This window comes from Scyliorhinus canicula, chromosome 11, assembly GCF_902713615.1.
Source record: "Scyliorhinus canicula chromosome 11, sScyCan1.1, whole genome shotgun sequence".
NCBI classification, from domain to species: Eukaryota; Metazoa; Chordata; class Chondrichthyes; order Carcharhiniformes; family Scyliorhinidae; genus Scyliorhinus; species Scyliorhinus canicula.
Window position 1 is genome coordinate 121,817,233 of NC_052156.1, and position 15,259 is coordinate 121,832,491.

A 15,259-nucleotide genomic window follows, 5' to 3' on the forward strand; every position below is an offset into this window, starting at 1 on the left:
CTTAATAAAATCTCTTCCAAACCATTTATAAAATTGTTTGCAAAATGATTGTTTAAATTGTAATTATTGGGATGGATGAGCAAACAATACTCCTGCTTAATGGTTTCAATAGCTGCTAATTTGAGTTATCCAGGGATTGACACTTAACAATTGCAAAATGAGAAAAATTGAATTATTGAATTAATTATTGAATTATATGTCACTACATAAAGTGTGACGTCAAGGCCATTTGATAAATCTGCAGCCAGTTACTTAATGATACATGCTCAAACAATTATTGGAAGGAACTGAGAATTAGCTTTTCTACATGCAAAATTAAACATAGATTTTTATTTTCAGAAAATAATGTAGAAATTCTGATGTCTGGAAATGAAAAATGTTACAGTCTGGTAACTGGTGCAATGAAAAGATTTCCTGACAACGAGACAATTCATGAAATTGGTTGCTGTTTACTACAGAGGTTTACACTTGGTATGTTTAATTTCTTCACGAACGTTGCTTTAGTTTTAGTTAAATCTCTCCATGTTGGAAAATATTTGATTGTGAAGAAAAATTTTAATAAATGGAACTTAATTTTTGTTTTCCAGATAGCTTTTACTATATTTTGTTACTGAATGGAGCGCACAAGGTTGTCATCAATGCAGTTCTAAGATATCCACAGAATGGTACAGTGCAGGCTGCAGCCCTCAGCACTTTGGCTCTTTTAAGTAAGCAACATTCCAAAAATAGGTTAAGCTTCACAAAAAAGATTTATATGAAATCGTTCAAAACTTTGTTCACCGCTGTGGAGCACAGCGTCCAGGAATGCAAATGCTCTTAATTAGCCTTTGAAAGCCACCTCACAGAAGGTTTTGATGCTTCTCTTGATATTTGTAGCGTCTCTTCAGAAAAAAAATCATGCCCCCTTCCTCAACAACACACTAACCATTTAGAGACACCAGTCCGTAACTTGGTACTTTTATTCAGTAGAATGGCTGCAATTGTCCAAAGATGTGCGGGTTAGGTGGATTGGTCACGCTAATTTGTTCTGTTGTGTCCCAGAAAGTTAGGTGGGGTTGTTGGGTAACAGGGATAGGGTGGAGGTGTGGGCTTAGGTAGGTGCTCGTTCAGGGGCTGGTGTAGACTCAATGGGCCGAATGGCCTCCTTCTGCACTGTAACTTCTGTGGAATCTATGAAATTGGGACCTCTGCAAAGAGGAAGATGGGGATTATGGCTGTCCTAGAACCCAGGGCACCTAAAAGGAAAATACTGCAGATGTTGAAAATCTGGAATACAAACCGGAAGGTGCTGGAAAGGCTTAGCGGGTCTGGCATTATCTATTGAGACGTGCAAATAAGCCCTCCAACTCTGCCCAGACCCCTTGAGTTTTGCTAGCCTGTTTTAATTCCATGACACCTACAGAAGCTCCAATGAAGTGGTCTGTGATTTAATTTATAGGAACAAAATAAAATTTCCACAAAAATGATCATGTGGAACAACTTTTTCAAGTCACATCCAAATTAAATGGACAAAAATGGAATCTGCTAGTTGCACTAAAATTAAATGTGGAAGTACAGAACAGGTTTTTCAGCAGCCATAAAGAGCAAAATGAGGTTAACCTTTCAGACGAAGGACTCCGAATCTGTTAAAGGACTGTCCCACAAGGCATCAAACACCTTCTCGTTTTAACAAATTCTGAATGATCCATAGATTCACGTCATTTTCTATTGTGTTCTTTTTCAACACTAATCATCATTTATGTCCCTGTCAAATTGCTGCTCAAAAGCTAACAGTTAGGCAGCCAGATTAATTTTGACAATCTCTTCCTTTACCAGGTGTGGTTTCATTTCCAGCTCAAATACCACAATTTGCAAGCGAAACCTCAGTTTCTGAGTGATTAATCACTCGCTGCAATGATTGTGGCCGAAATTCTCCATTTGGGAGACTAATTAATCGCGTCTGATTTGCCCTCGCGGTGGGATTGCAAATCCAGAGATGATTCCCTTTCCATTGCCATGCAGATTTATGCATGGCGGGGATTGCGTGGGATTCCCTCGCGACACCAGGTACCGGGTCGCCATTTTGAGCAGGCGGCTCGATAGCGAGGTCCGACGGCTCCCTCCACTGCAATGCAATTCTGCAACTACCCCCAGCAGCACAGGATTTTTTGGGTCATCAACCCCCATCCACACCTTGCAGTACGAGGGTGACCCGTCCGCCATTACAGCGACCCCCTCCAGAGATCTCTCACAAATGAGACTGCCACCAGAATCGCCCTCCATAATAGAGACCTCTGCCTGGAAGCTCCCATTACAGAGACCCTTGCCTTGGTGTCCCCCATAACAGAGACCCCTGCCTGGCAGCTGAAGAGCAGTCCACACCGAGAGAGTGAAAAGCATGACTGCTTTAAAATTCACCTGTGCAATACAACTGTTGGCTCAGGCAGAGGAACCAGCACCTGTGAATTCCTGAACACATGAGCGGGTTTAACCCACCTCAGATCTTTGATCTGCAAGCCTTTCATTCATTAATCTATGTGAAATAGATTTTACTAAGCTGTGATTGACAGCGTCCACATGAACCCAGCTGTCTGGATTGTTTAATCTCATTTTCCTTCACACTTGAGTGGAGGTCAGGTAGTCAACTGGGAAACTAACTGCAATGTTTATAAACATCTCGCTATGGTTGACAATTATTGGACCACATCAAAAACAGCTCGGTGATTTATGCAGAGAAAGAGAGGAAGCGTCCAGGCAGGAATCATTCATGGGGGCTTTGAGGCAGCGGTCTCTGGAATGGGGGGTCTCCAGGCAGGGGCCTCTCATATGCGGGGCTTCGAGGCAGGGTCTCTCTTTTGGAAGGGTTTCTGTTGGGGGTCTCTATAATGGAGTGTCTCTGGTGGGGCCTCAGTAATGGGAGGATCTCTAATGGGAATCTCTCTTATGGGGGTTTCTTTCAGTGTTTCTGTAATGAGGGGTCTCTGGTGGTGGGGATGGTGGACAGAATCTGGTGGGAGTGGGGTGGGTAGGATTTGCATTGACATAGAATTTACAGTGCACAAGGAGGCCATTCGACCCATTGAGTCTGTACCAGCCCTTGGAAAAGAGCACCCTACCCAAGCCCACACCTCCACCCTACCCTGTAACCCCACCCCACTTTTCATTTTTTAAAATTATTTTTATTCAGATTTTTATCAAAACAAAATTTTTTACATAACCATTAACAACATTTAACAAAACAAGGTGAACGTCAACATTATATAAAGAGAAGAAAAAAACCCCAAGAATATGCAGTCCATGAACATTTCCACCCCCCCACCCCACACCCCCCACCCCCGGGTTGCTGCTGCTGCTGACATTTTTTTTTTGGAAATGTTTTTATTGAGTTTTCATATTTTATATCCAACAAATTACAAATTATTAGAAAAAAAAACACGCAAAAATTAACATGTATATTTACAGGTAAGCATCTTCATAATAACAACTGTGGCCACTCCCTTTAACCGGCATACATATTTTACATTCCCCAATATGGCCGAGGCACATGTTTGTAGGCATTTATTTACAATTTGGTTTGGGGCCTTAGCTTGCTATCAGACTGTCGCTTGCGGCTTTGTCCTTCCTTTTTTTTGGGAATAATTTTTATTCAAGTTTTCAACAACAAATTTTATCACAACAGAGAAAAACAGTAACCCCTCCCCTCCAATACAAAAACAATAAATTAACAAGAAAAAGAAATAAGCGTAAAACCATGAGAACAAACCCCCATAACAAACCCGTAGCCCCCCCCCGGCTACCTTCCCCCGCTTCCCGTCCATTTTCCCCTGATTCTTGGCTACCTGGCTATTCTTCTTCTTGTTCGTTGGCCACAAACAGGTCCCGGAACAATTGCATGAATGGCTCCCACGTTCTGTGGAAGCCGTCATCTGACCCTCGGATGGCGAATTTGATTTTCTCCATTTGGAGAGATTCCGAGAGGTCGGACAGCCAGTCTGCAGCTCTGGGCGGTGCTGTTGACCGCCAGCCAAAGAGGATTCTACGGCGGGCGATCAGGGAGGCAAAGGCAAGGGCGTCCGCCCTCCTCCCCAGGAATAGATCTGGCTGGTCCGAAACCCCGAAGACCGCCACTATCGGGCATGGCTCCACCCTCACCCCCACCACTTTGGACATAGCCTCGAAGAAGGCTGTCCAGTACTCCACAAGTCTGGGGCAAGACCAGAACATGTGGGCGTGGTTAGCCGGGCCTCTTTGGCACCGTTCACATCTGTCCTCCACCTCCAGGAAGAACCTACTCATACGGGTTCTTGTTAAGTGGGCTCTATGTACCACTTTTAGTTGCGTCAGGCTGAGCCTTGCGCACGTGGAGGGGGAGTTGACCCTATGCAGTGCTTTGCTCCAGAGTCCCCACCCTATCTCAATCCCCAGGTCATCCTCCCATTTCTTTCTTGTTGCGTCCAGTACGGTGTCGTCCCTTTCTACCAGTCGGTCATACATGTCGCTACAGTTCCCTTTCTCTAGGATACTTGCGTCCAGTAGGTCTTCCAGTAGTGTCTGTCGTGGCGGTTGTGGGTACGTCCTTGTCTCCTTTCGTAAGAAGTTTTTGAGCTGCAGGTACCGTAGCTCGTTCCCCCCGGCTAGCCGAAATTTCTCTGTCAGTTCGTCCAGTGTTGCGATCCTGTCGTCCGTGTATAGGTCCCTGACTGTCAGTGTCCCCCCGTCCTGCCTCCACCTTTTGAAGGTGGAGTGAGTCAGTGCTGGTGTGAACCTATGGTTTTTGCAGATGGGAGACTTGTCCGACATTTTGGTCAGGCCAAATTGCTGCCGCAGTTGGTTCCAGGATTGGAGGGTGGCTGTCACCACTGGGCTGCTGGAGTGTTTCTTGGGTGGGGATAGGAGTGCTGCCGTGGCGAGGGCCCGGAGGGAGGTCCCCATGCAGGAGGCCTCCTCTGCACGCACCCACTCGGCTTCTGGCTCCTGGATCCATCCCAATACTCGCTTGGCTGTTGCCGCCCAGTGGTAGAATTGTAGGTTTGGGAGGGCTAGCCCCCCCCCCCCCACTGGATTTTGATTTTTGTAGGACTTTCTTTGGGATCCTAGCATTTTTACCCCCCCCCCACACGAACGCCATGATAAGTTTGTCCAGCGCTTTGAAAAAGGCCTTGGAGATGTAGATCGGAATGGATCTAAACAGGAAGAGGAACCTGGGCAGTACGTTCATTTTGATCGTCTGGACTCTCCCCGCGAGGGAGAGTGGGAGTGTGTTCCATCTTTGCAGGTCCTTTTTTACTTCCTCCGTCAGGCTGGTGATGTTCCATTTGTGGATCCCTTTCCAGTCATGGGCTATTTGGATCCCCAGGTAGCGGAATTTGTGTCAGGCTTGTTTGAACGGCAGCCCCTTTAGTGCTCTCTCCTCCCCCCCCCCCCCCCCCCCCCCCCCCCCCTTGCGGGTGTACTGGGAAGATCTCGCTTTTGCTCATGTTGAGTTTGTAGCCCGAGAAGGCTCCAAACTCATTCAGGAGCGCGATGATTCCGTCCATGCTGCTTTGTGGGTCCGAGATGTAGAGGAGCAGATCATCTGCATAGAGTGAGACTCTGTGCTCTCTGCCTCCCCTTCGGATCCCGCTGCTGCTGACATTTTAATGTTCTCCTAGAAAGTGGAGGAACGGCTGCCACCTCCAAGAGAACCCCGTCATGGACCCTGTCAAGGCAAACCTTATTTTCTCGAGACTGAGAAACCCAGCCATGTCACTAACCCAGGTCTCTACACTCGGGGGTTTTGTGTCCCTCCACATTAGAAGGATCCGTCTCTGGGCTACCGGGGAGGCAAAGGCCTCTTTCGCTTCCTGAACTCCCGGATCGTCTGATACACCAAAGATCGCTATCTCTAGACTCAGCACCACCCACGTGCTTAGGATCTTGGACATTGCCTTAGCGAATCCCTGCCAGAATCCTTTTAGAGCCAGACATGCCCAGAACATATGGACATGGTTCGCTGGGCTTCCTGCACATCTCGCACATCTATCCTCAACCCCAAAGAACTTGCTCATTCTCGCTGCCGTCATGTGTGCCCGATGGACCACCTTAAACTGAATTAAGCTAAGCTTGGCACATGATGAGAAGGAATTAACCCTGCTTAGGGCCTCCGCCCACAGGCCTGCATCCAGCTCCCAGCCTAGCTCCTCCTCCCACTTGCCCTTAAGTTCCACGACTAGGGCTTCCTCCGCCTCCTGTAGCTCTTGGTAAATGTCCAACACCTTCTCCTCCCCAACCCAGGTGCCAGAGACCACCCTATCCTGTATCCTATGTGGGGGTAGCAACGGAAATGTCACCACCTGTTTTTGTAGGAAGGCGTGTACCTGAAGGTATCTGAAGGCATTTCCAGGGGGCAGATTAAATTTCTCCTCCAGTGCCTTCAAGCTGGGAAAAGTCCCGTCTATGAACAGGCCCCCCATCCATTTAATACCTGCCCTGTGCCAGCTTTGAAACCCTCCGTCTATCTTGCCCGGGACAAATCTGTGATTATTACGTATCGGGGTCCAAACTGAGGCTCCCTCCATCTCCCTGTGTCTTCTCCACTGACCCCAGATCCTTAGTGCCACCGCCACCATCGGACTTGAGGAGTAGCATGCCAGCGAGAACGACAGAAGTGCCGTTACGAGTGCTCCTAAGCTGGTGGCTTTGCATGAGGCCACCTCTAACCGCTCCCACGTCGACCCCTCCCCCAATACCCATTTCCTAATCATGGCTATATTAACCGCCCAGTAATAGTTGCAAAAATTCGGCAGCGCCAGCTCACCCCCCAACTGCGCTCTAGATACAGTCTCTTTACTCGCGGGGTCTTATTTGCCCATACAAATCCCGAAATGATCTTGTTCACCCGCTTTACCAGGATGTTGCCTGGTTATGGAGGGAAGATCTTATGAGGAAAGGCTGAGGGACTTAAGGCTGTTTTCGTTAGAGAGAAGAATGTTAAGAGGTGACTTAATTGAGGCACACAAGATGATCAGAGGATTAGATAGGGTGGACAGTGAGAACCTTTTTCCTCGGATGGTGATGTCTAGCACAAGGGGACATAGCTTTAAATTGAGGGGAGATAGATATAGGACAGATGTCAGAGGTACGTTCTTTACTCAGAGAGTAGTAGGGGCGTGGAATACCCTGCCTGCAACAGTAGTGGACTGGCCAACACTAAGGGCATTCAAATGGTCATTGGATAGACATATGGACGATAAGTGAATAGTGTGGATGGGCTTTAGAGGGGTTTCACAGGTCGGCGCAACATCGAGGGCTGAAGGGCCTGTACTGCGCTGTAATGTTCTATGTTAAAGAAGGACTTAGGGATGAAGATGGGAAGGCACTGGAAGACAAACAAAAATCTGGGGAGGACCATCATCTTAACAGCCTGCACCCTCCCCGCTAGAGAAAGCGGGAGCATGTCCCACATTTTTAAGTCCCCTTCCATTTGCTCTACCAGTCGGGATAAGTTAACCTTGTGGAGGGCATCCCAGTTTCGAGCCACCTGTGTACCTAGGTACCGGAAGCTCTTCTCTACCATCTTAAGCGGAATCTCTCCCAATCTCTTCTCCTGCCCTTTAGCTTGGATCAGGAACATCTTGCTTTTCCTCTCGTTTAATTTGTACCCCGAAAGGTTACCGAAGTCCCTCAGAATTTGCATGACCTCCCCCATCCCCTCTCGTGGGTCCAAAATATACATGAGTAGATCATCCGCGAAGAGCGAGACTCGGTGCCTCCCCCCCCCCCCCCCCCCCCCCCCCCCCCCCCACCCCACTGAACCAACCCCTGCCAGTTCTTTGAAGCCCTCAGCGCTATGGCCAATGGCTCTATTGCAAAGGCAAATAGTAATGGGGAGAGGGGGCACCACTGCCTCGTTCCCCGGTGGAGCCTAAAATACACCAACCTCACCCTGTTCGAGCATACACTTGCTACGGGGGCCTGATAAAGTACTTTGACCCATCCTATGAATCCCTCACCGAATTCTTAGCATTTCCCACAGGTACCCCCATTCTACCCAGTCGAAGGCTTTCTCTGCATCCATCTCAGCCACTACTTCTGCCTCCCCTCCTTCTGAGGGCATCATAATAATGTTTAGGAGCCTCCGTACATTGGAGTTCAGTTGCCTGCCCTTAACAAAGCCTGTCTGATCCTCCCCTATCACTCCAGGGAAACAGTCCTCTATTCTAGCGGCCAAAATCTTGGCCAGCAATTTGGCATCTACGTTCAAGAGCGATATCGGACTATAGAACCCACATTGTAGCGGATCTTTCTCCCATTTGAGAATGAGTGAGATTGAGGCCTGTGACATCTGGTCCCTCTTTAGCCTCGTTAAAGGTCCTTAACAGGAGTGGACTCAACAGTTCCGAAAATTTCTTGTAGAATGGGCAGCACGGTAGCACAAGTGATTAGCACTATGGCTTCACAGCACCAGGGTTCCAGGTTCGATTCCCTGCTGGGTCACTGACTGTGCGGAGTCTGCACGTTCTCCCCGTGTCTGTGTGGGTTTCCTCCATGTGCTCCGGTTTCCTCCCACAGTCGAAAGACATGCACGTTAGGTGGATTGGCCATGATAAATTGCCCTTCGTGACCATAAAAGGTTAGGTGGGGTTATTGGGTTACGGGAATAGGGCTTACCTGGTTCAGACTCGATGGGCCAAATGGCCTCCTTCTGAACTGTGTGTTCGATGTACTATGTAATTCTACAGGATGCCCGACTGCATACTCCCTAGGCCCTTAACAATCTCCTCCAACTCTATCGGGGCCCCCAGTCCCTCCATCAGATCCTCTTCCACCTTTGGAAACCTCAATTGGTCCATGAATTGCTTCATCCCTTCCCCTCCCGCCGGGGGTTCTGACTCGCACAGTTTACCATAAAACTCCTTGAAGACTTTGTTCACTTCCTCTGGGTCCAAGACCGTGTAACCTTCCTTATCCCTAACTCCCCCAATTTCCCTCCTACGAAGTTGGTGCACCAGCATTCTACTCGCTTTCTCCCCATACTCATAGACTGCCCCTTTTACCTTTCTCAGCTGTGCTACCGCTTTCCCTGTGGTCAGCAGTTCAAACTCCGCCTGCAATCTCCGGCGCTCCTTCAGTAGCCCCATCTCGGGGGTCTCCGTGTAACTCCTGTCTACTCTGAGTATCTCCACAACCAGCCTCTCTCTCTCCGCTCTTTCTTTCTTCTCCCTATGGGATCTGATAGAAATTAACTCCCTCTAATAGCTGCCTTCAGAGCCTCCCAAACCGTAGTCGCTGTTACCTCTCCCATATCGTTTGTTTCCAAGTAGTTTTGGATATTCCTATTTATCCGTCCACAAACCTCGTCATCCGCTAGCAGTCCCACATCTAGCCTTCAGAGTGGGCGATGCCCTCTCTCTTCACCAAGTCGCAAGTCCACCCAGTGCGGAGCATGGTCAGAGACTGCAAAGGCCGAGTATTCTGTCCCCTCCACCCTTGGGATTAACGCCCTGCTCACAGCAAAAAACTCTATATGAGAATAAACTTTGTGGACGTGGGAGAAAAAAGAGAACTCCTTTGCCCTCGGCCAAGCGAACCTCCATGGGTCTACGCCCCCCCACCTCTTCCATGAAACCCCTCAGTTCCTTAGCCGCTGCTGGTCGCTTTCCTGACCTGGACTTTGACCGGTCCAATACAGGGTCAATGACTGTGTTGATGTCACCCCCCATGATCAAATGATGTGAGTCTAAGTCCGGAATTTTACCCAGCATGCGTCTCATGAATTCAACGTCATCCCAGTTCGGGGCGTAGACGTTCACTAACACCACCCGGGTCCCCTGCAGCTTCCCACTCACCATTATGTACGTGCCGCCTTTATCAGCCAAAATAACCCCTGCCTCGAATTCCACCCGTTTACTGACCAGAATTGCCAACCGTCTGGCCTTTGAATCCAGCCCCGAATGGAACACCAGGCCCACCCACCCCTTTCTCAATCTTGTTTGATCTGCGAGTTTTAGATGCGTCTCCTTAGCATGGCTACGTCTGCCTCTAACCACTTTAGGTGCGAGAACACGCGAGCCCTCTTGACCGGCCCATTCAGACCCCTCACATTCCACGTGATCAGCCTAGACAGGGGGGTTAAACCCCCCCCCCCCCCCTCCCCCCCCCCCGCCGCCGCCGACTAGCCATCCCCCTTTTTCGGCCAGCCATGAGCCTGCGTCCCTCACTTACTCGAGAAAGTTGGCTCCTCTTCTGCCCACTCCACTTTTCTTCGGACACTAAGGGCAATTTGGCATGGCCAATCCACCTAACCTGCACATCTTTGGATTGTGGGACGAAACCGGAGCACCTGGAGGAAACGCTCACAGACATGGAGAGAACATGCAGATTGCGCACGGACAGTGACCCAAGCCGGGAATCGAATCTGGGACCCTGGAGCTATGAAGCAACTGTGCTAACCACTGTGCTACCGTGCTTCCCCCTTGTGGGGTCAGGGTGGCCCTCCGATGGACCTTGGGGGAAATTCCCTTAAAGAGTTAACCCCTTGGAACATTGAGAAGTCTAACACGTCAGAGACATGGTGGAAGATACCTGCACCAATTCTTGCTCACGTGAATCCCGGCCCAGAGGACCGAATGTCCACCCGGGCTTGGAAAATCCAGTGTCCAGCCCATTAATAGGATGCAAATGGGTCAATTTAACCCATTAGCATCCTCCCACAGGCGGGGTTGCGAAAATTGGTGCAAACCTTGACAGCGGGGCACAGGAGCATCAAACACAGTTTTTGGCTGATGCTGGTTTCACCGCCGCTTCAGGACCTCCACTACAGCAGGCAGCGGAGAATCCAGCCCAGTTTCCTTTTAGATTCAGTAAAATTCTAATATCTTCATGTCTCTTTCCAAAGCTGAAACAATATTTGTGAACAAGGGTCTTGAAGAAGGAAAAGATGACCTCAGCTGGACAGAGGCCTGCTGTCGAGCTTTGGATTCATTCAAGGAGAATGCAAAAGTCCAGGTGAGGGTTATTACTCTTTCCTCACTTGAAGTGTTTAATTTTTAGTCTCTTTTTAAAATAATTAACTATTTTAACATCTGGGACACAAACCAATATTGGCTTGTTTTGAAAGGTTTCCTGTAAGGCATGATGTTGTTCTCGAGGAAATAAATCTGATGTATGCAACTAAAACCAGCGTGGATTTGTTACACTTAAAACAGGGGTGGGCAAACTTTTCCGTGCAAGGGCCACATTCAGAAATTCACAATTCACAAAGGGCCGCATAGTATATTAAGTAAAATAATTACTTCACCCGGTTATGATTCTGGGCGCCTCATATAGAACAGTACAGCACAGAACAGGCCCTTCGGCCCTCGAAGTTGTGCCGAGCAATGATCACCCTACTCAAGTCAACGTATCCACCCTATACCAGTAACTAACCCAACAGCCCCCCACCATTAACCTTAAAAAAAAAATTAAAAAAAAAAAAAAAATTTTTTTTTAAAATAAAAATTTTTTTTATTTTTTTTTTTAATGACTTGGTGGGCCGCAGAAATACCTTTGGCGGGCCGCATGCGGCCCGCGGGCCGTAGTTTGCCCACCCCTGACTTAAAAGCTAGCTTGTGTTGATCTTACAAGGTCAAAGTTGATAGTGAAAAAAACGTGAACAATGAATATCCAGCTCATCGTTTGTAGGACATCCGGAGAGAAAGAGTCCAAATCTCCATTAGCAACATCGATTATTCATATGAGTTACAGAAGAGTAGCTTTGAACATAAAATAATTTGTTTGCATTTCTGTTTCCCTCATCTGAAAGCATATTAAGTTGCCATACAGATAGTGATTCAGTGTGTGCGTGTGTGTGCGCGTGCATATGTGAACATATGTACGTGAACTGAGAGGTGTATTGTATTGTGTGATATTACAATCTTGTCAGGGACAGTCAAACAATACAGAAGAAACCTGACCTCCCAGCAATTAACCGACTGAACTAGGCCGCAATATTTCATGTTTTTAAATGAGAACAAGCTTTTATTATATATCAACCTCCCCCCCCCCCCCCCCCCCACAATAAACACTATAGTTTACAACTACCTATAGATGAACTCCCTTTTACTACTCGCCCTGCCCCAAGAATTCTTTAATACATTCCAGCAATCTTGAAGGTTCATTCAGTTTGCAAGCAACCAACGGATGGGTAGGTTCTGGAATTCAGTTTAACTGTCCCCAGTTTTCGCTAATGCAGAATTTTTCAAAGTGCGGGTTCCGGCCCATGGATGGATCGCAGGCAGGCGTTGGGAATGTCATGGAGCAATCGATTGTGCCGTTCCCGTGGTGGTCCCAGTCACGGGGGAAGCGCCCGATGTCCACTCCCGGTTTTTAAATTGAGAATGGAAACCGTTGCAGCCTTATAAATGAAAATGTATGAGGCAGTGTGCAGTCGTCGGGTCAGAAGTGGTAGCAGAGAGCAGGTTACGCGCCCAACACATTACACTTGACGTCAAGCACTTTCCATGTACGTGCTTTTGGCACCAAATCATGGAGCAGTGTTGCTTCCATTTTCCAGCTGCTGGCAAGAGGACTGTGAAGATGGATCGTTTCTGTAAACGTAAGGGACATCCAGAGACTCAAATAGGCAGTGTACCTATTCGACAGGATCTCACGACAGAATCTGCTGGAGAGATCTGTTTAGGAGAGGCTCAGGCGGGACAGAACAGTGCTCGTGTTAGATCTATATAGAGCTCCAGGGCTTCTGGTTAACAGCCTACAAAGGAGAAACTTAACTCGGGAACAAAGCAGTATAAAGACGATTTCTTGAGGCCTAGTTTTGTCAATTGCGCCAATGCAAATAAGGATTCAAAGTTCATGTTATATATGCAGGGAATTACTGGCAAATGAGAGGAGAATTTTCAGATTTTGAAAGAGAAGTGGTGGCTGAAAAATTCCTTTATAGATTGAGACCCTAGAGTCAGTTGTTAACTTACAACTGACTCCAAATGAAAAGACTATGCTGCTGTAGCTGATCTGTGATACCACATTAAAAATACACTAAAAGTTTGAGGCTGTCAACATTCTGGAGTAGCATCTCCCAGAAGTGTCTAGTGCTGGGTAAAACACGTAGTTTGTTGCTTTTGCCCTGCTCAACGACCTACATGTGCGAGGTTAGATTTTCCATTTTCATGAAGGTGAAGACGGCACAGAGGAACTGGCTGAACTCTGCACCCGATATGCACATTGCCCTCTCCTCCTTTGAACCTGCTTCAAGTGAGATCGTGAGGATTAAGCAGGCCCCCTTTTCGCATTAAAGGTAAGCGAACGTGGCGTGTCGTGAAGGTCGGCCAGCATGGGTCGCAAGGGTCAGCATGGATCATGAGGGTCGGCTGTAGGCCGGCCAGCGTGAATCACAAAGTACGGTTGCCGTGGGTCGTGAACGACAGATGGCATGGGTTCAATAGTTTGGTCGGTTGGCAAAAGTGGGTCCCTGAAATAAAAGCTTGAAAATCACTGCTTTAACCTTGTGTTTAAGGTGTTGTTAATAACTATTGTTAGTCTTCTGAGGTAATTTAACATGAACTTTATTCGAAATGTAACAAAGAATAAAGACATAGACTGAGATTTCATCGTTGCCACGAGGCTGCGAGAGAGAACCTGATCATGATAGTCGAGTAATTTCACATCACATATGGATTTACATATGGATATTAGCCATTTTACCAGCAATTCTCTGAAGTAAGATTCTATGGGGGGTCCTCCCATTAACAGTTTGGCTTTGCAACACTATTTTCATTGCAGACCACATGATTGTGGATGCCTCAGCACCTTGTTCAGATTGTCAGCAGATCCCCAAATTCCTTCACATAGCTGTCCAAGCTATGTCCTGTAACTGCTTTCTGCCACAAGGCTCTGTGAGGAGCACTTTGGATTTCTTCAACTAGCTGCATGCAAGAGCAAATCTGCCAGCTGCTTTTCCACTTTGAAATCTAAACTGAGATAGAGCACCACCTATATTCCACACGGTGAACAATGAAGTTAATAATTTCTCTGCTAGATGAACACTTATTTTCTTTGGCTCTCCCACTCACAGAGCTGTAGTCTACACCTAGACCAAAGCTGAAACTGCCTATGTCAGTTTGGCAACCAATTTGTTTGCCAACATACTTACACAAATTAATTAAACTTTTTGTTTCATTCATTCAACAGATGTGGGCTTTGCTGGCTAGGCCAGTTTTTATTGCCCATTCCTAATTGCCCTTGAGAGGATAGTGGTGTAGATGCACCCACTGTGCTGTGAGAGAGGGAATTGCGGGTTTTTGACTCAATGACAGTGAAAGAATGGCGCTATATTTCCTCGTCAGGATGGTGAGGAGTTTGAAGGGGAACTTGCAGCTGGTGGTATTCACATGTATCTGCTGCCCCTGACCTTAGTAGTGGTCATGGGTTTGAAAGGTACTTTCTAAAGCAGGCTTAGATAATGCTCCGCCCTGAATCACCATCATTTTGACAATGTGGTATGCTTTGGGATGATTCAAACAGAAATGCAACAAACTATTTTACCCTCAAGGCCACTCTTTGATTCTGTAACCCATATGAATGATCTGTATTCCGAATGGGTTTTTCACCCTTTCTCCACTACAAGTTTAGAGGTGGATCATTTATTGATTAAGCACTTTGACCTTGCAGATAAACACGCTTAAGTTTTAAGTGTAACAAATCTAGGCTTGTTTGGGTTACATTTACATCAGAGTTTTTTTTACCAGTTTCTCAACAAGATGCCCATTTATCGTATATTTTCAACCACTAGTTTATATTCCTGAAACTAAAGGTTATATTCTAAAACTTAAAAACTGTGAATTAGAGGTAACAGACATGCAGACTATGATGTAACCAAGCTTGATCCCTGCTCATTTACTGTATTTGATTGATGTCTGTTGACATAATTAGTTGGCCTACCCATTTTTTCCCAATGGATGGGGAATAAATGTCTAGGGTTCCCATTTCTGATTACTATCCAGTGATTCCAGATGTAAAAGAATATACTTATGGGCACTGGTGAGGAAATTATCAGACCTGATTGTGATGGCTCTTGTCAAGTATCCAGTGTTCAGGCTTATATGTGACTAGGCAGTGAAGAGTCAGTGATAGCAATGGAACTGAGCTAAGTATTAGATGAGAAGGGGAGAAAAAGTTAGCATGTAAATCAATAGTGGAACAAGTAGAAGTGATAGCATACTTTTCATTGGATGCAAACGACCCTGAAATGTGTATTGCCCAGAATCATAGAACCATAGAATTTACAGTGCAGAAGGTGGCCATT

The 15,259-nt window shown here is 47.0% G+C and overlaps 1 protein-coding gene across 1 annotated transcript in view; it reads left to right on the plus strand.

Annotated features, from left to right (window-relative positions):
• lrrk2 (leucine-rich repeat kinase 2) overlaps positions 1-15,259 on the plus strand; it is a 184,732-nt gene that overhangs the window by 37,670 nt on the left and 131,803 nt on the right. Inside the window, exons 7-9 of the mRNA XM_038812210.1 lie at positions 340-471; positions 588-707; positions 10,856-10,965. Coding sequence (XP_038668138.1) covers positions 340-471; positions 588-707; positions 10,856-10,965 — 362 coding nt within the window. The remainder of the gene's footprint in view (positions 1-339; positions 472-587; positions 708-10,855; positions 10,966-15,259) is intronic.